The sequence below is a fragment of the Lithobates pipiens genome, unplaced genomic scaffold (assembly GCF_037356315.1).
Source record: "Lithobates pipiens isolate NorthernLeopardFrog02 unplaced genomic scaffold, aLitPip1_a1.2 Scaffold_18, whole genome shotgun sequence".
NCBI lineage: Eukaryota > Metazoa > Chordata > Amphibia > Anura > Ranidae > Lithobates > Lithobates pipiens.
In genome coordinates, this window is record NW_027507758.1 from 169,712,924 (window position 1) to 169,734,288 (window position 21,365).

The following is a 21,365-nucleotide window of genomic DNA, read 5'->3' on the forward strand; positions in this document are numbered from 1 at the left end:
AAGCCTTTTTAATTAGGGCTTCTACATCTATAGCAACCAAGATAGATTAGTCAGTAAAAGTTAATTCATCAATTTTTTTGTAAAAAATGAAATATCCTTTTAAGGAGGGCATAGCGAGGACATACAGTTGTAGGAAAGCATTGATTACTCTGCTTAGATTTTCCAAAATACTTCCATTGCCAGAAATTATCGGACGTCCAGTAGGATTTTTGTGGACCTTTGGGAGGCTATAGAATGTAGCCACTCTAGGGTGTTCAGTTCGAATGAACTCCCAAAGGGCCTTTTGAAATGATTTCCTTAGCGTGCACTTGATCAACCAGTGTGTAAAATTCTTTATTCAATTTGGCAATTAACGCAATAGGGATGTGTTTTATACCATGAAGGATTATTCAAAATCTGATGGCACAGAAGTTTATAGTGGGTGTTCATTATGACAACGTTCCCACCCTTATTGGAAGCCTTTATTGTAATGGACTTAGTTTGACTTGGGCTTAACAAAGGCTGATTTTCTTCATCAGTTAAATTTACTAGAACCATTCTTCTTCAATAGTAATTTGCAGATATCCCTAATGGTTGGTTTAAGGAAAATTGCTGCATTCGGATTAATATTGGGAGGAGGAAATTTTGTGGAAGGTGGTTTTAAAAAAATAAAAAAAGTAAAAATGTATATCCTCAAAGATCTTGTCCAAGTCTATTAGATCAATCGTGTTCTCTTGGAAAAGTGTAAGATCCCGTAATGCCCTGAACACCTTCTTCGTGCTGTACTTGGACCAGTCGGTGTCCACATCAATTTCATTTTTGGCATGCATGCATTTTGAGTAGCAATTTACACACAAAAAGTTGTATCCTCTTCATACCCCCCTCCCCCTTGGTTTTCCTCTCCTTATCCCCCTCCCCTTGCTGCTAGGAGTCAGCGCACCCTCTTTTGGGCCTCAGGGGTGGCTTTTCCCTCTGTATCCCCACCGTTCTGTGCACTGGGACTGGACTGCTCGCCATACCAGTTGGATCCACAGTTTAATCATACAAATTTTCTGTACAAGTATTAAACATGCATTAAACATCTTTCTCTGTCCCTCATGTCAGATGTTTTAGAGGAATGTCCAGAAGACTGTGTGGAATGTACAGGGTTGGAGTAGGGTACCCGGTGCTCTGCAGAAGGCATGACATGGTCTCCCCCGCAAATATAAACAAAGAAATAATTTCTCCTGCGCTTGTGAAGGCGTTGTTAGTATAGAGTGGTAGTACTTTCAAAGGGAGGAAATTAAAAGATGATCATGCGTGTCCTGCTGCCTAAGCTGACCAGGGGTGGTCCGAAGAGAGCCAGGTGAAGGAAAGAGGTGGAAGGCGTGTGATCTTTACCCTTTGATCAAATTGATATAGTTTTATTTATATACAGAAACAAATGCATATAAAAAGTAGCTACGTATTAAAAAAAATAAAATAAAAATAAAAAAGGTTACAAAATATACACATTACATTTTTTTTTTTTTTTGTCTCCCCCGCTCCTGGGGGATGCAGGATGTTCCCCGACCTGTCAGAGGGAGCAGGAGAGAAGGGCCTCAATGCACCCGAGCAAGTGCCGCTGGGTGGTTGAAAGACAGGTCAGCGCTTGGCAGGCATCACCAGCAGCCAAGGAGATGAGCTGTTCACCACTGTGACTAGGAAACACCCAGGGAGATATCAGGAGCTCGGCTATTCTGCGACCTCACTCCATCCGGTCTGCCCACGCCCCACCACTTAGCGCTTTTTTTTTTCTGCCCAAAGTAAGTTGCCAGGAGGAAAGGAGTCCATGGAAGTTACCAAAATGTTCAGTATGCATGAGCCCTAAAATTGGCAACTTTTCTGGCAACGTGTGTGTGTGTGTGTGTGTGTGTGTGTGTGTGTTTTTTTTTTTTTTGCAGATCAAAGCTTTGTGGTGATGTGCTTTGATCTCTGCTCACAAGTGCAAACATTTTTGCAAGATTACCCCCTTTTTCTATTGGGGTACATCTTTAAATGACACATCAGTAGCCCTATATTTGCCCAATGCCATATTTAAATGGCACTGGATAAATGGCTGATCTGGCTGGTAAATGCAGTGTTCCAAGGTGACATTAGATGGCTCAGTAACCAGTGTACTGAGCTGATCAAAGCGGCTGGGTAATGTGTTCACATGGTATTTACAGTGTTGATCTCTCTCCTTTGCCTGTTAAGGCAAGGTGGAAGGATTATTTGTAAATGGGAAAATAATGAATGGATCAGCAGCTGCAAAAACAGGGATCATTTCTTTAAATAATACTTTCATATCCCCCCTCTCCTACACATACTATCTCCATGCTATCTCGTTTTATTTTCAAAATGTGTGGTCCTTTTTCTAGAGAAAAAGGGGGGGGGGAGGGGGCATGCACCTCTCCCACCACTGCTTTTAAAAGTGATCTTGCAGTGAATCCGCCGCGGAGACCACTTTTATCTTAAAGAGAAACGCACACTGTTCCCGAAAATACCAGGGTTATGGCAGCTAAGTTGGTGTTCAGATGCTCTCCAGCCAATCTGACAGAGCTTGAGCTATTTTGCAAAGAATGGGCAAAAATGTCACTCTCCTAGATGTGCAAAGCTGGTAGAGACATCCCCAAAAAGACTTGCAGCTGTAATTGCAGTGAAAGATGGTTCTACAAGGTATTGATTCAGAGGGGCTGAATACAAATGCACGCCACACTTCAGGTATTTATTTGTAAAAAAAATAAATAAAATTGAACGTTTTTTTTTTCTTCCACTTCACAATTATCTGCCACTTTGTGTTGGTCTATCACATAAAAAGCCAAAAAAAATACTTTTACGTTTTTGGTTGTAACATGACAAAGTGGAAAATTTTCAAGGGGGTATGATTACTTTCAAGGCACTGTATGTATACTTACACTAAAACATTAAATTAAAAATAAAGCTAATAATAGAAAAACACAGGAGACAATCCATTCTCTTTAAACTGAGAGAAGAAAACTATGAAATCAGCAAAGAAGCCCCAAGGTATCCAGTGAGTCAGATGAACTATGCATCAGGTATGTAATAAAAGTAACAAAATCTAGTGCTCTCTGATTATAAAACAATATTTATTTAGAAATGGAGTGCACTCACATAAATCGCACTGTGCCCCAGTGCCAGGTAACAAACAGTTCTGAAGCGAAGTGTTCCACAAGGATCCGCATGTAAGGACGCGGGTGACGTCACGATCAGTCACGTGGTTTCCGTATGCGTTACGTCCCAAGGGGGCGGGACTTCATCAGCGGCGACGGCATGATGTAGGCCACCTGCTTTATACACATAGTCAGCTGATCGCTACAACCAATCCGAATGGCTATGCGGCCATCACCATGACAGCCAATCAAGCCATAAAATACGGAAGCATATGTAACCATAGCAATAGGAGAGAGTAGGAGGAAAAACAAGCAATATCCGCCTGGGAATTTCCCACAGTCACTTAAAATGGCATACCTACTACGACTCAATCGGACATATGCCCACAATGAATTATTTTAAAATCATCTTGGTAGAAAGGTAATCTGAGTCACCCTGCATCCCAGCTGATGCAAATGGTACACTCATAAATTAACAACCAGCCAGCGACTACATGAAATTTGCATTAAAAACAAAGAAATCAAACGTATAATGAATTACTGAAAAAAGAAGAGAACCAAGAAAATAAAGAAAAATAAAACAAAACTAAATGATAGATAAAAAAAATAATAAATAATAAATAAAAAATAAATGAATGTAAAAATAAAATAAACAAATATAAATAAAAATAATTTAAAATAAAAATCAAACCCAATATAAAATGAAAAATAAGAGTGAAAACAAATAAAAATAAAGATAGAAATAAATGAGAAAATTAAAATAAAGATAAAAATTAAATTAAAAATAAAATGAAAAATATGATGAACTATTCTGGGATTTGGTAATTTGACCCTCAGTATCTCAGCTGCAGTTTGTGTTAAAGATTTGTCATTTAGCGCTGGTTGATTTCTGCTGCTTGTACTGTATGTATACTGACTTACATCTAATGATTTCAAACCCAACTTCAGCTACTTTTGAATAGTGTGTGTGTGTGTGTGTGTGTGTGGATTAAACCACTGTCGGGTATATTTCTGTCCATGTACACTACAATGGATCAAAAAACTCAAATGATCATTTTATAGAATTGCAGCATACCACAATGCACAGTGTTCGTGTATTTCAGGAATGTTTGGTAACATGAACGTGCTTTACTACACGTTGGCACAACACAAATATGAATAGGTCCTTTAGTGAATTTGTTTAACTATATGGCAATGTTTGGCTCAGACTAGAGAATTTACTTTTTCTTGTAATAGTCCCTAGCACTAGCCCCCCCCCCCCCCCCCAACTATTTCAGCAACTAAATGTAACTTGGTATGCTTTTAGTTTTGACACTACTTGTCCATTTTGCTTAAAGGCATGGAGGTTGATTTACTATAGGCAAATATATTATGTGCACTTTGAAGATCTGAGGAGGAAATTTATATCATCCAATCATGTACAAAAGGTTTTTTTTTGTTTTTGTTTTTTTCCCTTTGCATGGGATTAAGTATTCTTTTTAAAGTGAAAATTTACTGTGTTTACTAAGCTCGGGAGCAAGTGCAGTTTATTTTCCTTTTTAGTAAAGCAACATCATACTGTATTTTGTTGCGTACATATTTTCAGCTGCTATTGGAGTGTATTTTAACCACTTCACTTTTCTTGGATAAACGAGCCTTTCTCTTTGTGCAAAAAATATATTTTTTTTTAATGCAATCTTTTGTGTAGATGAAAGGCATAGATTTTGTTTTACAATTTGACTTGCACAATTTGAATTGCACTAAAATTGCGATCCTGGTGCAAGTTTTTCAGAGCTCTTTACAAATAAAATTACAAAAGCGTGTGTGTGCGTGTTTTTTTATTTTATTTTTTTGCCACATAAAAATGAATACAAACATAAAAGCTTACAAATTAATGGTTAGATGAGAAGAATTGATCTCAGAAGAAAAGGTGGTCATTGCAAAGAATAAAGAAGAAAAAAGAGGGAGGCTATGGACTTTTTAAGTGCCTAGAGAGGATCCTTTTCGTAAACTGAAACATGGCGAACACTGTTTACTATACTTTAGTTATGAATGAACACTGAGTGATATCACTCGTGTTCAGAAAAGGACATATTGCCCTAAGTGCAGCGGGGGAGGGGGCAGTTACCGGAATTGATCCCTTATGGTTCCCACTATGCAGCACCTGAAAGCTGACGGGAGGGAAGCCAGCAGCACTGCGGGGAACAGGGGCTCACAGGAGAGCCAGGGCAGCACAAAGAATCAGTTTCCAGTAATTGCCCCCCTCCACTTATCACCCCCTCCTATCTACAATCTATCGCCCTGTGTGGCTCTCTCCCTGCAGCAGCTTAAAGTCGACCAGTGAGGGAGGAGTAGATGCCTAGTTCCAGCTGCTGCAGGGAGAGCCTCACGGGGTGATCAATTTGCAGAAATTGCCCACTCCTATCACACCCATCACCCTCTTCTAGCCACAATCCAATTCCCCTTGCTACCTGGGTCCCCCTGATAAACTGATGGGAGCCAGACCCGGCTGTACCCCATTATCAATTGCCCTGACTAGCAATGCATGGGTTTCTACATGGGTACAGATGTGTAGTACAAAACCCAGTTTGTGGTTATTCCTCCCTGCTAGAAACTGTTACAGCAGTAGAAAATTCAGCTACTTTGTGATTTAACTGATCAGAATACAGTGCTTTATGATTTGTGTGTTTTTGATAATGCATTAGTATTTTGATTCTTTCAGGTTCTGACCAGAGTAGTGATGGGCTAGCTGGCCAAGCTGTAGGACCACTGACAGCAGCCCTTAGGATGGAGGTTAGTCTATTGCTTTAAGGAAATCCTGGTATTTACCGTATTTAAATTCCATTTAATCACTGATGTGTACATTCTTTCAACAGAATTTGGCACAAAGCAGTAGAAGATGGCTTGATGCTCAGAAGTATAAGAAGTGGAACCTTCGTTGCTTAAAGCTACAAACTCTTTCTCCTGTACCCAGGTCTTTATTTTTGCCTACTTTTTGCTTAAAACCTTTCTGGGGAAAAATGTAGTGCATCTAAAGCCAAAACTTCTATTTTTCATACCACTTTTTTTATCTTGCATTTCTGGCTACAGAAGGTTTGCCTCAACTATTCATACACCAATCCTGATAAGTATTTTTAGCCATGTGTTAAACACAGTTGTTTTAACATAGGTGTATTTATGTGCAAGAAACAAATCTATCTTCACATAAGAATTTTTTAATCATCAAGCCTCTAGAATACTGAATTTGTCCCTTTTACAATCTGGGGTCTTTATCAGTTGATCTCAATTCATGTACCTATAGAAGTTCTAGTATTCACCATTTGAATTGTATCATTCCTTTGACCTTTCCAATATCTTGCCATTTAATTGTAATGCATATAATCTGGTGGCAAGGAAAGTGGGCTTCCCCCAGCAGCCTGAGGTTGTGTACTTGGATCGTGTATGACTAGTTCTTGCCCCACCCCGGCGGCCGCATCATTGGATGCGATTGCCAGCAGCGCGAGCCAATGACTGCGCTGCTATCAATCTATCCAATCAACTGCCAGACTCTGTGGAGAAGAGAATGCTGGGGGGCGTGCACAGCAGGTGAATGGGCTCAGGTAAGTAAAACTGGGGGGCCCATGACAGATGTGTGTGTTTTATTTTTTTTATTTTTTTACCTTCATGCATAGGATGCATTAACCACTTAAGGACCGCCACATGCTATTGTACGTCATCACAATGGCATGTATAGGCACAAGCACGTACATGTACGTGCTTGCCTTCCAGCGGGTGGGGGGTCCGATCGGACCCCCTCCCGCTGGATGCGGCGGTCCGTTTCGCATCAGGCGCGATCTGGGATGAGGGGATGGCCGTTGGTTTCTGGCCATCCCCTTTCGATCGCTCCTGGTGAATGAGAAGCTTCCTCCCACTGTGTATTGTATACACAGGCAGGGAGGAAGTGATGTCATTCTCCTCGGGGCGGTCTTTTTGACCGGACTACGAGGAGAAGACTAAAAGTAAGTGTGCACCAACACTACACTAACACATAGGTACACACAGGCACATAACCCCCCCCCCCCCCCCCAGTCAGTGTCACTGATTGCAGTGATCATTTATTTACTGATCACTGCATTCAGTGTCAGTTGTAAAAGTAAAAACTGTCAGGGCAGTTAGTGTTAGGTCCAGGCCAGGGTAGCCCCCGACCACCCCCCAATAAAGGTTTAACCCCCTGATTGCCCCTAGAGTTAACCCTTTCGCCCCCTTTTGCCAGTGTCACTAAGCGATCATTTTTCTGATCGCTGCATTAGTGTCACTAGTCTCGCTAGGTAGCTAGTTATTTTTTTAGGTTCACCACCAGGTTTTTATAGTGCTAGGTACCCCCATATACTACCCAATAATGGTTTTAACTCCCTGATTGCCCCTAGTTAACCCTTTCACCAGCGATCACCGTATAAGTGTCACTGGTGACGCTGGTTAGCCAGTTAGTTATTTAGGTTCCCCGTCAGGTTTTTATATAGCGCCATATGCTACCTAATAAAAATTTGAACCCCCCTGATTGCCCCTAGTTAACTCTTTCACCAGTGATGACCGCATAAGTGTTACGGGTGACTCTGGTTAGTTTTTGCTTTTTATAGCATCAGGGCACCCACCATTTATTACCCAATAAAGGTTTAACCCCCTGATCACCCGGCAGGTGATGTCAATTAGGTTTTAGGGTCAGGGTCTGCGTCGCCCCAGGCAGCGCTAGGTTAGTGCCAGTACCGCTAACACCCACGCGCAAAGCATACACCTCCCGTAGTGGTATCGAATCTGAACAGATCAATATCTGAAATGATCTGATCTATACTAGCGTCCCCAGCAGTTTAGGGTTCCAAAAAAAACGCATGGTTAGCGGGATCAGCCCAGATACCTGCTAGCACCTGCGTTTTGCCCCTCCGCCCAGCCCACCCAAGTGCAGTATCGATCGATCACTGTCACTTACAAAACACTAAACACATAACTGCAGCGTTCGCAGAGTCAGGCCTGATCCCTGCGATCGCTAACAGTTTTTTTTGGTAGCGTTTTTTATATTTAAATCCGGAAGGCAGTGCTTGGTTTTTGGGATCCAGTACGTGGCTAGGCTCCCAAAAAGTCCCCCACATGTGGTATCCCCGTACTCGGGAGAAGCAGCAGAATTTATTTTGGGGTGTAATTTGACTTATCCCCTTAGCATGTGTGAGCAATATATCATTTAGTAACAACTTTGTGCAAAAAAAAAAAAAAATTGTAATATTCCTGCAACTTGTGGCAAAATATAAAATATTCCATGGACTCAACATGCCTCTCAGTAAATAGCTTGGGGTGTCTACTTTCCAAAATGGGGTCATTTTGGGGGGGTTTTGTGTTATTTTGGCATTTTATGGCCTTCGAAACTGTGATAGGTAGTGAGGAGTGAAATCAAAAATTTGCACCCTTAGAAATCTTGAAAGCAGTGATTGGATTTCGGGGTACCCTACGCGGCTAGACTCCCAAAAAGTCCCACATATGTGGTATTCCCGTACTCAGGAGAAGCAGCAGAATATATTTTGGGGTGCAATTCCACATATAACTATGGCATGTGTGAGCAATATATCATTTAGTGACAACTTTTTTTGTAAACTTTTTTTTTTTTTTTTTTTTTTGTCATTATTTAATCACTTGGGACAAAAAAAATATTCAATGGGCTCAACTTGCCTCCCTCTCAGCAATTTCCTTGGGGTGTCTACTTTCCAAAATTGGGTCATTTGGGGGGGGGGGGGTTTGTACTGCCCTGCCATTTTAGCACCTCAAGAAATGAGATAGGCAGTCATAAATTAAAAGCTGTGTAAATTCCAGAAAATGTACTCTAGTTTGTAGACGCTATAACTTTTGCGCAAACCAATAAATATACGCTTATTGACATTTTTTTTTTTACTAAAGACATGTGACTGAATAAATTTTGCCCTAAATGTATGACTAAAATTGAGTTTATTCGATTTTTCTTGTAACAAAGTAGAAAATATCTTTTTTTTTTTTTATTTTTTCTCCTAAATTTTCGGTCTTTTTCCATTTATATCGCAAAAAACTAAAATCGCAGAGGCAATCAAATACCACCAAAAGAAAGCTCTATTTGTGGGAAGAAAAGGACGCAAATTTCATTTGGGTACAACATTGCATGACCGTGCAATTACCAGTTAAAGCAGTGCAGTGCGAAATTGTAAAAAGACCTCTGGTCCTCAGGCTGTTAATTGGTCCGGGGCTGAAGTGGTTAAGGTGAAAAAACGTGAACCTTTACAACCCCTTTTTAATCCCACATAAACTGTCAGTAGATGCTGTATTGCATGGAGTTCATACTCATGCAGTCACTATGGGATTAGTTTTCTGTATTCTGCAAAAAACATTTGCTCTTGCTGTTCACTGTTCCTCCCTCATTGTCTGTCTGTGTCCCTGCTGCAGCCTGAGATTGTGTAGACCGTTTCAACATCTACTGAGCATGCTCATTTCAGTTCCCTTCAAAGCTGTTCATTTCACACATGTGGGTGTATACACTCCAGCTAAATGACAGCCCACTTCCTTCGCCCCCCTTCATGCCCCCTAAACAACTAAATGCAATGGGGATGGACTATTACATGTTAATGACTGAGGCTTTACCTCCCTGTAATTCTAAGTACATACAAACAATAAAAACAGGCTGAAGGGCATGAAACAGACGGATTGGTACAACTTCCCCCCTAGATAGCGCACACCATGTTTTTACACAAATATATGTATGATGATTTAAAGTTGTTGTAAAGGCAGAAGTTTTTTTTTTTTTTTTTTTTCTTGATGCATTAATATGAAAATCCTGTGGAGAGCAGGCCCCATCTCGATACAGCAATGTTGCACAAGACACCCAGCTGTCATTGGCTGAGATGGCAGAAAGCCACTATTTGGCTCCCGCTGCTGTCAGTCATTAAGCCAATGGGGGGGGGGGGTAGGGCCAGGCTGCAGCTCCATGTGTGAATGAGTGCCCCCATAGCAAGTTGCTTGCTGTGGGGGCACTCAATGGGAGGGAGGGGGCAGGCATGCTAAAGAGGAACCCGTGAAGAAAAGGATCTGGGCTGCTCTGTGCAAAACTACTGCACAGAGCAGGTAAGTATAACATGTTTGTTTTGCAAATCTCATAAACCCATGTTTTCTAGAAAATATATCAAATGTTTAACCGCTTAAGCCCCGGACCAATTTGCAGCCAAAGGACCAAGCTCCTTTTTGCGATTTGGCACTGCATCGCTTTAACTGACAATTGCGTGGATGTGCGACGTGGCTCCCAAACAAAATTGGCGTCCTTTTTTTTCCCACAAATGGAGCTTTGTTTTGGTGGTATTTGATCACGTGTGTGTGTGTGTTTTTTTTCCCTCAGATTAGGCCGATACGTATTCTTCTACAAATTTTTGGTAAAAAAAAAATCGCAATTAGCGATTGATTGGTTTGTGCAAAAGTTATAGCGTTTACAAAATAGGGGATAGTTTTATAGCACGTTTATTAATTATTTTTTTTTTACTAGTAATGACGGCGATCAGTGATTTTTTATTGTGACTGCGACATTATGGCGGACACATTAGACAATTTTGACACATTTTTGGGATCATTTATACAGCAATCGGTGCTATTTAAATGCACTAATTCCTGTATAAATGTGTTCGGTACCTGGGAGGTGAGCCTGACTTGGTGGAGAAGACTTCTTATGACTCTGGTTCAGGGTCCACTGGAGTGAGACAGTGGACCCGTGAGCGCAGCGGGGTAGGAGTGTCTGAGCCGGAAGCAGCAGTTGATGCAGGCAGCGGGTGTAGTCCTCCAGACGGCTGAAACTGCAGGAACTGGCAGAAGCTGGTAGAACAGAAGGACGATTACACAGCCGGGTGGCAGCAGGCACTGGAACAGTGGTGGTGGATCCTGGACCGAACGCAGCACACTTGGAACAAGCAGAAGATTAGTCAACAGGTCGGGTCAGATCAGGCAGGCAGTAAGCAGAAGCGGCAGGCAGAAGCAAGGTCACAGGCTAGCAGAGGTTCAGCATCAGGGATAAGCAGTCCATAAACGGGGTCAGACAAGCCGGGATCCGAACAGGAGAGGTCAGCAGAGTCAGACGTGAGCCGGGTCAGTAACGGTAAACAGATAGGCAGGTAACAGAAGTCTCGGGTACAGCTGCAGACAAAACGGCACTGAACAAGGCTGTCACCTTTAAATAGGGCCACTGGCGCCAAACCGCGCTAGCGCGTGCTCGAGATGCACACTGGCGCGCACACACATGCCAATTCCCGGACTGCCTAACAGCGCGTGCAGAGCCCTGACATTGCCCCCCCACAAGGGGCAACCTCCGGGTGCCCAAGATGTTCCTCTTTTCCGGGTGAGAAGGAAAAAAACTCACAAATTAATCATCTAGCGTGAAGGTTACTATCAGGCTCCCAAGAATTGCTCTCTGGGCCATAACCCTTCCACTTAATCAGGAACTGTCTTTGCCCTTGCCGTCTTCTACAGTCCAGAATAGCCTCTACTTCATATTTTTCACTACCATCAACTATGACTGGTTCAGGTGGTCTAGTACCTCTATTGGGAAAGGGATCAGGTACCGAAGGTTTAAGCAGAGACGCATGGAAAACCGGGTGCACCTTCATTGATACAGGTAGGGACAACTCATAGGACACTTCGTTAATCTTCCTCTTAACCGGGAAGGGGCCCAGAAATTTGGGTGCAAGCTTTTTTGATGGGCAGGGTAACTTAAGGTTAGAAGTAGAAAGCCATACCTGGTCCCCAACTTTAAGATCCAATTCTCCCCTTCTTTTCCGATCGAAGGCTTTCTTGCTGTCTGCTTGGGCCTTTGTTATTGCTTCTTGCAAAACCCGGTTGTTACGGCTGAGGAAGGTCACTGTCCTGAACTGCTGGCACTGAAGATTCTGGAAGAAAATCAGGGAGAAATAAGTGAAACCCATAATTGGTAAAAAACGGGGACTGTCCTGTGGTTGAATGACTGGCATTGTTATAGGCGAATTCTGCTAGGGGCAGAAGAGACACCCAATCGTCCTGTACAAAGGATGTGAAACATCTGATATACTGTCCAAGAGTCTGGTTTGTTCGCTCAGTCTGCCCGTTGGTCTGGGGATGATAAGCAGATGACAAGGCCAGCTCGATCTTCAAGCTCTCACACAGGGCCCTCCAGAACCGGGATGTAAATTGAACCCCTCTGTCTGACACTATATTAGCAGGTACCCCATGTAGCCTAATGATCTCCTTGATAAAGATACAGGCTGTCTCTGATGCCGATGGGGTTCCTTTCAGCGGTAGGAAATGAGCCATTTTGGAAAGTCGATCCACAACTACAAAAATGGCTGTGCAACCCTCGGAGGATAGAAGCTCGACTATAAAATCCATAGAGATCATTTGCCAAGGCCGATCAGGTGCAGGAAGAGGTTTCAGAAGTCCACAGGCTCGGTTCCTAACTGTTTTACTTCGGATGCAAACAGGGCAAGAACTGACTTACTTAGCACAAAATTCCTTCAAGCCCGGCCACCAGAAAGTGCGTTGCACAAGTTCCAAAGTCTTGCGGGCCCCAAAATGCCCTGCCAATGGGTGGTCATGAAGCAGGGTGAGGACTCTTAATCTGATATTTTCCGGAACAAAGACTTGACTGCCCTTCCACAAAAGGCCCTCCCTGGATGTCAAAGAAATTCCTGGAGGAGTGGGTGAGTTCAAAGATGCCTCTCTGATCTGAGAAAGCAGATCTGATTGCACGAGTAGGAAGTTGCTCACAGGTAGAATAGTATCTGGAACAGCTGAGTCTTTGGAACAGTCATACATGCGTGAGAGCGCATCAGGTTTCAAATTCTTTGAGCCAGGGCGATACGTGATGTGAAAGCAGAACCGAGAAAAGAACAGGGCCCAACGGGCCTGCCGGGGCTTCAGACGTTTGGCTGTCCTTAAGTATTCGAGGTTCTTGTGGTCGGTATAGATTAATACAGGATGTACTGCACCCTACAACAAGTTTCTCCACTCCTCCAATGCCGACTTAATGGCCAGCAGTTCTCGATCACCGACATCGTAGTTCCTTTCAGCAGGAGAAAGTTTCTGGGAAAAGAATCCTACGGTGTGCATCAGATCTTTACTGCCTTGACGTTGAGACACCACCGCCCCTACTGCCACTTGGGAAGCATCCACTTCAAGGATGTAAGGCAGAGATGGATCAGGGTGGCTGAGGATGGGGGCAGAAGTAAACAGTCCTTTGAGTTTTACGAAGGCCTCCTGGGCCTCTGGCCCCCAGTGAAATCTAACATTCTGCCTGGTCAACTGAGTGATAATGGCAGAGAACCCTTTGATGAACTTCCTGTAAAAGTTCGCAAAGCCTACAAAACGTTGAATTCCTTTCTTGTCCCTGGGTGCAGGCCAATCCAGAATAGCGGATACTTTTTGCGGATCCATTCTGATACCTGCTGGGGATATCTCAAGACCGAGAAATTGAATGTCTTGCTGCTCAAACTTGCATTTCTCGGCTTTGGAATACAGCCCATGCTGGTGGAGACGGAGCAAACACCCTACCCACATGCCCACGGTGTTGCTCAAGAGATCTGGAGAAAATCAGAATGTCGTCCAGATAGACGATGCCAAAAATGTCCAGAAAGTCTCTAAACACATCGTTAATGAGATGCTGAAAGGTGGCAGGGGCATTGCAGAGGCCAAAGGGCATGACTAGGTATTCATAATGTCCAAAGCGGGTTCGGAAGGCTGTCTTCCATTCATCTCCAGCCCGTATGTGAACCAAGTTGTAGGCCCCTCTTAAGTCCAACTTGGTAAAAATTGTGGCAGACCTCAATTTCTGGAAGAGCTCCGGTATCAGGGGCAGAGGGTAGCGGTTTTTGACTGTAATTTTGTTCAGTTCACGGTAGTCCACACAGGGCCGGAGCGACTGATCCTTCTTGGTAACAAAGAATATACCTGCGCCTGCTGGCGAAGTAGAATGGCAGATGAAGCCCTTTTCCAAGTTTTCCGTGATGTAGGTCTTCAATGCTTCCTGCTCTTTTTCTGATAAGGGAAAAATGCGTCCAAATGGAATCTCAGCCCCCGGGAGGAGTTCGATGGGACAGTCATATGGACGGTGGGGCGGAAGGGAGTCTGCCCCTTTTTTTGCTAAATACGTCAAGGAACTCGTGGAATGGTTCTGGCACTGATTGGCACAAGTCCTGATCAGAGTCCAGGCAAAGAAGTGCAGCAGGCTGGACAGGTATTCCATGTAAACAATGTTCCAGGCAATATGGGGACTGAAACCTCACCTCCCCAGTGGACCAGTTAATAGCGGGGTTATGGGCCTGTAGCCAGGTTATGCCCAGGATTACGGGAAACGGGAGATGAGATTACATCAAGAGTCAGTAGTTCCTTGTGCTGAGACAGGGAGATGGCCAGCAGGGGTAGGGTCTCCTGGGTTACCGCACCCGATTTTGAGGCGGGAGCCATCGGCCAGAAAAACAGTCCATGAGCTTTCTTTCGAAGAGATATGGAGTGCAGACTGGCAAAGGTGGCATCAACAAAACAGCTGCAAGCTCCGGAGTCAATAATGGCGTTGATGGGGACCGTCTTTTCCTGGAGCTGCAAAGAGAGAGGGAGAGCAACATGGTTGACATTGACTGGCAAGGGTACAGGACTGGAAGACACAGAAGTAAGGCACTTACGTGTCTTAACAGGGCAATTGTTCACGTAGTGACCAGACCCTCCACAGTAGAGACACAGGTTCAACTGTCGGCGACGAGCACGTTCTTCCGGGGACAAGGTGGGGCGCATAAGTCCAAGCTGCATCGGCTCATCAGTGTCAGGGGCTGGACTGACAGGACCCACTGGAGGAGTAGGAGGATAGCGAGTAGCAGGAGTCGGGACCCTTGCAGTCATCCAGGCCGGTCGATGGAGTTGAGAGGAACGTTCGGATCTGCGTTCCCGGAGGCGGCGATCAATTTGGATGGTGAGCGTAATTAGGCCCTCCAGGGAATCGGGAGTACCAACACGAGCAAGCTCATCCTTAAGTCCCTCAGAAAGGCCCATGCGGAACTGGTGTCTCAAGGCTGACTCGTTCCATTGGGTCTCTGCGCTCCAGCGCCTAAAGTCCGAAACATAGTGCTCGGCCACTCTGCGACCTTGCTGGAGCGCAGAAAGAGCAGATTCAGCTCTGGCGGCTCGCTGCGGGTCTTCATACAGCTGTGCCATGGCCTCAAAGAAAGAAGGAAGGGATTGAGTCAGAGCACTGTCTCCCTCCAGGAGGTGATGGGCCCAGGCCTGAGGTTCCCCCTGCAACAGGGAAATCACGAATCCCACCTTAGTAGCTTCCAGTGAAAAAGTTCTTGGTTGAAGAGCAAAATACAGCTGGCAAGCATTGTGGAAGGCCCGGAATTTAGAGCGATTCCCCTGAGACTCTTTCCGGGATCGGCACCCTTGGTTCTGGAGGGAGCATCACTACTGCAGGCTGGGGAGCCGGTTGAGCAGGAAGCGGAGGGGGGCAGCAGCCGTAGAACTGGGACCAGACAGGTGTTGAACCCGTTCTTCCAATCTGGTGTATCCTTCCTAGAGGGATTTTACGGCCTGGGTGAGGGCTGCCAGATGAGAGCAGATCTCCTTCATAGCAGAAGCTTCTCCCGCAGGCTCAGTCATGGCTGTTTTTGTACTGTTAGGTACCTGGGAGGTGAGCCTGACTTGGTGGAGAAGACTTCTCTTACGACTCTGGTTTAGGGTCCACTGGAGTGAGAAAGTGGACCCGTGAGTGCAGCGGGGTAGGAGTGTCTGAGCCGGAAGCAGCAGTTGATGCAGGCAGCGGGTATAGTCCTCCGGGCGGCTGGAACTGCAGGAACTGGCAGAAGCTGGTAGAACAGAAGGACGATCACACAGCCGGGTGGCAGCAGGCACTGGAACAGTGGTGGTGGATCCTGGACGGAACGCAGCACACTTGGAACAAGCAAAAGATTAGTCAACAGGCCGGGTCAGATCAGGCAGGCAGTAAGCAGAAGCGGCAGGCAGAAGCAAGGTCACAGGCTAGCAGAGGTTCAACATCAGGGATAAGCAGTCCATAAACTGGGTCAGACAAGACGGGATCAGAGCAGGAGAGGTCAGCAGAGTCAGACGTGAGCCGGGTCAGTAACTGTAAACAGGCAGGTAACAGAAGTCTCAGGTACAGCTGCAGACAAAACAGCACTGAACAAGCTGTCACCTTTTTAAATAGGGGCACTGACGCCAAACCGCGCTAGCGTGCGCGCGCCCGAGATGCACACCGGCGCGCACACACATGCCGATGCCTGGACTGCCTAACAGCACGTGCAGAGCCCTGGCAAAATGCCAGTGAAGGAGTTAACCACTAGGGGGCAGTGTAGTGTTATGTATGACATTATGTGTGGGTTTTTTTTTTGTAGGGGGGCGTGGCCTGGCATGTGACATCACTGATTGTCTTTCCCTATAAAAGGGAAGAGACGATCGGTGATGGCCACAGTAGGAAGCCCGGAGAGCGGTTTTGTTTACACAGACCTCTCCTCGTTATTCAGCTCTGTGACCCGGGTCCTGCGGCCACAGTCATGGAGCTCAGGGCCTCCGTCTGCGCGCTCCCGACCCATGGCTGGCCACTTAAAAAGAAACGTACAGATACGTGCTTGTGCCCAGACGTGCCATTCTGCCAATGTATATGTGCAGGAGGCAGTCCTTAAGTGGTTAAACTGAGGAAGTGTACCATTTTAAAAATAAAAATTTAAGGTAATTGTTATATTGATGACAACACCACATCTCAAAAAAAGTTGGGACAGGGCCATGTTTACCCCAGTGCAGCATTCCTTTTAACAAGACTCTGTAAAATATCTAGTAACTGTTGCCAGTTGCTGAAGTTTTGGGAGAGGACTATTGCCCCATTCTTGCATGATATAGGATTCGAACTGCTGAACAGTCCTGGGTCTTCATATTTTACCTTTCAGGACATACCAAGAACAATTTTCAACTGATGAATTCTCTGGACTGTAGGCAGGCCCTCGGACTCTTCTACTTGAAAGTTATACTGTTATAGATGCAGTATGCTGTTCAGAATTGTCCTGCCGAGATAATATAGTTGGGTCCATATGTATTTGGACACAGACATAATTATAGATTTATTTTCAGGTATTTACAAAAAAATTTCAAGGAATTGCAGCTCTTAGGAATAGACATTCCCACCTTTTCAAGGGACCAAAAATAATTGGACAATTGAATCAAAAGCGGTTTCATGGCTAGGTGTGGGCTACTCCTTCGTTATTTCTTCATCAAAAAGCAGGTAAGAGGTTGAGTTGGTTCTAAGTGTGGTATTTGTATTTGGAATCTCTTGCTGTGAACCTACATCATGCATTCAAAGGAGCTGTCCATACAAATGAAACGGGTCATTGTAAGGCTTCAAAAACAAAACAAATCAGAGATAGTAGCAACATTAGGAGTGCCCACATCAACAGTGTAGTACATTCTGAGGGAAGAACACACTGGTGAGCTCCGCAACATTAAAAAGGCCTGGACATCCACAGAAGACAACAGTGGTGTTTGATTGCAGGATCCTCTCTATAGTAAAGAAAAACCCATTCACAACATCCAGACAAGGACACTCTCCAGGAGGTGAGCGTATCATTGTCAGTCTACAGTCAAGGGAAGACTTCATGAGAGCAAATAGAGGGTTTACCACAAGGTGTAAACCATTCATAAGCCTGAAGAATAGAAAAGCCAGGTTAGACTTTGCCAAAAAACATCCTAAAAAAAAAAACTATGACCAGTTCTGGAAAAGCATTCTTTGGATGGATGAATCAACATTTAATCTACCAGAATGACGGGAAGGAAAATGTGGAGAACACTTGGAGCAGCTCATGATCCAAAGCACACAGTGTCCTCTATAAAACATGGTGGAAGTAGTATGATAACATGGGCATGCATGGCTTTCAGTGGCACTGGGTCATTGGTGTGAAGACAGAAGCAGCCGGATGAATTCTGCAGTGTTTAGAGATGTACGGTCAGCCCAGATTCTGTCAAACGCAGTAAAGTTGATTTGGATGGCGCTTCACAGTACAGATGAACAATGATCCAAAACGCAATGGTCGAGTCAATCGTCTGACCTGAATCCAATTGAGCATGCATTTCACTTGCTGAAGGCAAAACTAAAGGAAGAAAGACCCACAAACAATGAACTGAAGATAGCTGCAGTTAGAGCCTGGCAAAGCATCAGAAAGGAGGAAACCTAGTCTTTGGTAATGTCCATGTGTTCCAGACTTCAGGCAGTCATTACTAGTAAAGGATTCTCTACAAAATATTAAATTATGATTTATATTCATTTGTCAAATTACATTTAAGCCCCTGAAATGGGGGCACTATCCTAACCTTTTTTTTTTTTCAAAAATGTTATTGGCAAGTACATTACATACAGAATGCGACGGAGGTGAAGCATAATACAACATGCACAGACTAGGTAGGTTGTCAAGAAGAGGTTACACATGTATGACAGAGAGTACAGATCATAGACAGTAAACAATTGCTATATGGAGAAATGCACAGGTTAACTAAGTATAAACGATAGACTAAAGCCTCAACTGGGATTTAACAGTAAGAAAAGAGATTCCAATGTTCATTTGGGGTGATCAAGTGAGCTAAACCTTACAGATAAAACACACATGTCATCAGTAAGTATAACTGAGGTAGGGGACAGCGGGAGTGGAAGAAAAGATGTAAAAGAAGAGAAGAAAGCCAGTTAGAGTAGTTAGGAGCTAGGGAAAGGGTGAGAAAAGGGGGGGGGGGGGGGAAAGAGGCCGGGCTGCCCACACGGGCCCACAATGTTCTATATTCTTTGGTTGTGGCATGTTAATGCGGGTCATGGGGCCATTAGATGTTCATCAAAGTTTGGGGGTAGGAAATGGTCGATCCAGGGTTGCCATATTTTAATGTGACGGGGAATTTTATCCATAATGGTGGCTTCAATTTTACTGTGAATCATTGCCGGGATGACCCTATTCTTGACCTCAGCTATGTGCAAATTAGGGCTTTTTCTCGCTCTTGCGATGGTCTGCTTAACTGCAGTGGTGACTTGAAGAAGAAGGCGTTGCTGTGCCTTAGTGAAATCGGCTGGGTTTTTATTTAAGAGAGCCAATGATGGGTCTGGGTCAAGTGTCCCGAAACATCTTCAAGATCTGGAAAACTGTCGTCCAAAAGCCATGCTCTATGGGGCAGGTCCACCAAATACGCGGGTTGGTGCCCTTTTCTCCACAATTGCGAAAACAGTTCGGAGAATATGATGGTAAGAATTTAGCAATCTGAGCTGGCACTAAATACCACCACATTAGGACTTTGTAGCTAGCCTTGAGGGCGACAATGTTCTGAGAGGATATTCTAGTATTTGTCCAGATATTGGCCCAGTCCACGGAGTCCAGCTCCATCTAAAGATCTTTGGGCCAATGGTGCGCAAATTGTGGGATAGTGGTCGGGAGGGAAGTAAGATGAGAGTAGAGGCGAGATATGACACCTGGGGCGTGGGGGTCTGAACCACATATTTTCCCAAATACGGACATGGAGTCCAGTTCTGAACCGGAGTCCATAGTTGTTTGTAAAAAAATGGAGGATTTGTAAGTATCGGAAGCACTCTCTGGAGGGGAGTTGTGCCTGGGATTGAAGCGAGGGAAATGACATAATAGTTACCATCCACTAGATCACAATTGTGGCTCAATCCCGCACGCCCCCATGCTTGAAATGAGAGAGGTTCCGAAAAGGCTGGATAGAAATGGGGATGGCCTAAAAAGGTGTGGGGAATGAGGAGAGCATTTAAACGGGGTCCTCAGTCTGTCCCAGAGTTTAAGCGTATGGAGGGTTATAGGGTTAGATATAGAGCCTCGTGCGGAGGCTGGCAGCCATGGCAGGTTAGATATGCAAATGGGGTGAACCTCAACATCCTCTAAGCTAACCCAGATGGGTGTTTCTTCTTTAGCGTGATACAAAGCCATTTGAGCTAGTTGGGCTGCTTGGTAGTATCTCGCAAAATTAGGTACCCCCCAAGCCACCTGTTGATCTGCTACAGAACCGATTTTGGGACTCTAGGCCTCGTGGTACCCCATATGTATCTTAAACACTCTGCCCTGAATGATGCGATGGAAATGGGGGGGGGGGGGGGGGATTGCTATCGGGAGGACTCTGTACAGATAGAGGAGTTTAGGAAGCGGTGTCATTTTTACAGCTGTGATGCGTCCTAACCACAAGATACACAGAGGGCACGAGTCATTTAAAGCGGAGGTCCACCCTAAAGTGGACCTTCCGCTCATCGGAACCCCCCCCGGCGCCACAATTGGCACCTTTCAGGGGGGAGGGGGGTGCAGATACCTGTACAGTACAGGTATCTGCACCCACTTCCGGGATAGCTCTCTGCGGAAAGGGGCGTAGATTACGCCCCTTTCCGAAAGTCCCCCGCTACCTGCTGGGAAACGCAAAGATCCCAGAGGCAGCGGGTCCATCCTTATTGCGCAGCGCGACTCGCGCATGCGCACTAGGGAACCGGGAAATGAAGCCGAAAGGCTCCACTTCCTGATTCCCATACCCAAGATGGGGGCGGCAGCACCCGAGAGACGATCGAGAGATCGGCTTCGGGTGCCGACATCGCGGGCGCGCTGGACAGGTAAGTGTCACTATTTTAAAAGTCAGCAGCTGCAGTATTTGTAGCTGCTGGCTTTAAAAAAGAAAAAAAAACGCGGACTCCCGCTTTAAGGAGGGAGGATAGGTGTTTCAGCATTGGAAGGTAATTGGCTTGGAAAATGTAAAAAGGAAAAATAACACAATAAGGGAGCCCCCAAAGCTGCATAACCCATAAGTATACGACAAACGCAGGAAATTTCCCCAGGGGGTTTTTAGCAGCAGAGAGTTGGTGTGAAAATAGCTGATGTAAAAAAAAAATCATTTATTTAACAGACAATAGTAATTCCAAATGAACAATAATACATCATCCATATAGGTAGTGCGACAAATACAAACATGGAACAAAAAATCTATGTACAGGCATGGTTTGCCAATTGTATTCGTAACATATGTATCCACATGAAAAACCCTGATGCATTTCGACCCTTGTGATTTCCGGTCTCTTCAGGGGGATTTATATTCTAGGGAAATGTCAAAATATCTAAAGACTTTGGACAATATAAAAATATATATATAGGTATAGTATTTCAAATTATGCAAAATTATGTCTCCATGCATATAGAGATATAGTTACCAATGGGTGTATGAGGACGTGTCGCATGAACCGGCATTGCAGGATTATGGCCA

At 44.7% G+C, this 21,365-nt stretch overlaps 1 protein-coding gene across 2 annotated transcripts in view; it reads left to right on the forward strand.

Moving 5' to 3' along the window:
* The window catches only part of MTHFD1L (methylenetetrahydrofolate dehydrogenase (NADP+ dependent) 1 like), a 377,119-nt gene that overhangs the window by 76,476 nt on the left and 279,278 nt on the right, over positions 1–21,365 (forward strand). For both annotated transcript variants that reach the window (XM_077486370.1, XM_077486371.1), the window contains exons 9-10: positions 5,812–5,882; positions 5,966–6,063. In XM_077486370.1, the coding sequence (XP_077342496.1) occupies positions 5,812–5,882; positions 5,966–6,063 (169 nt within the window). The remainder of the gene's footprint in view (positions 1–5,811; positions 5,883–5,965; positions 6,064–21,365) is intronic.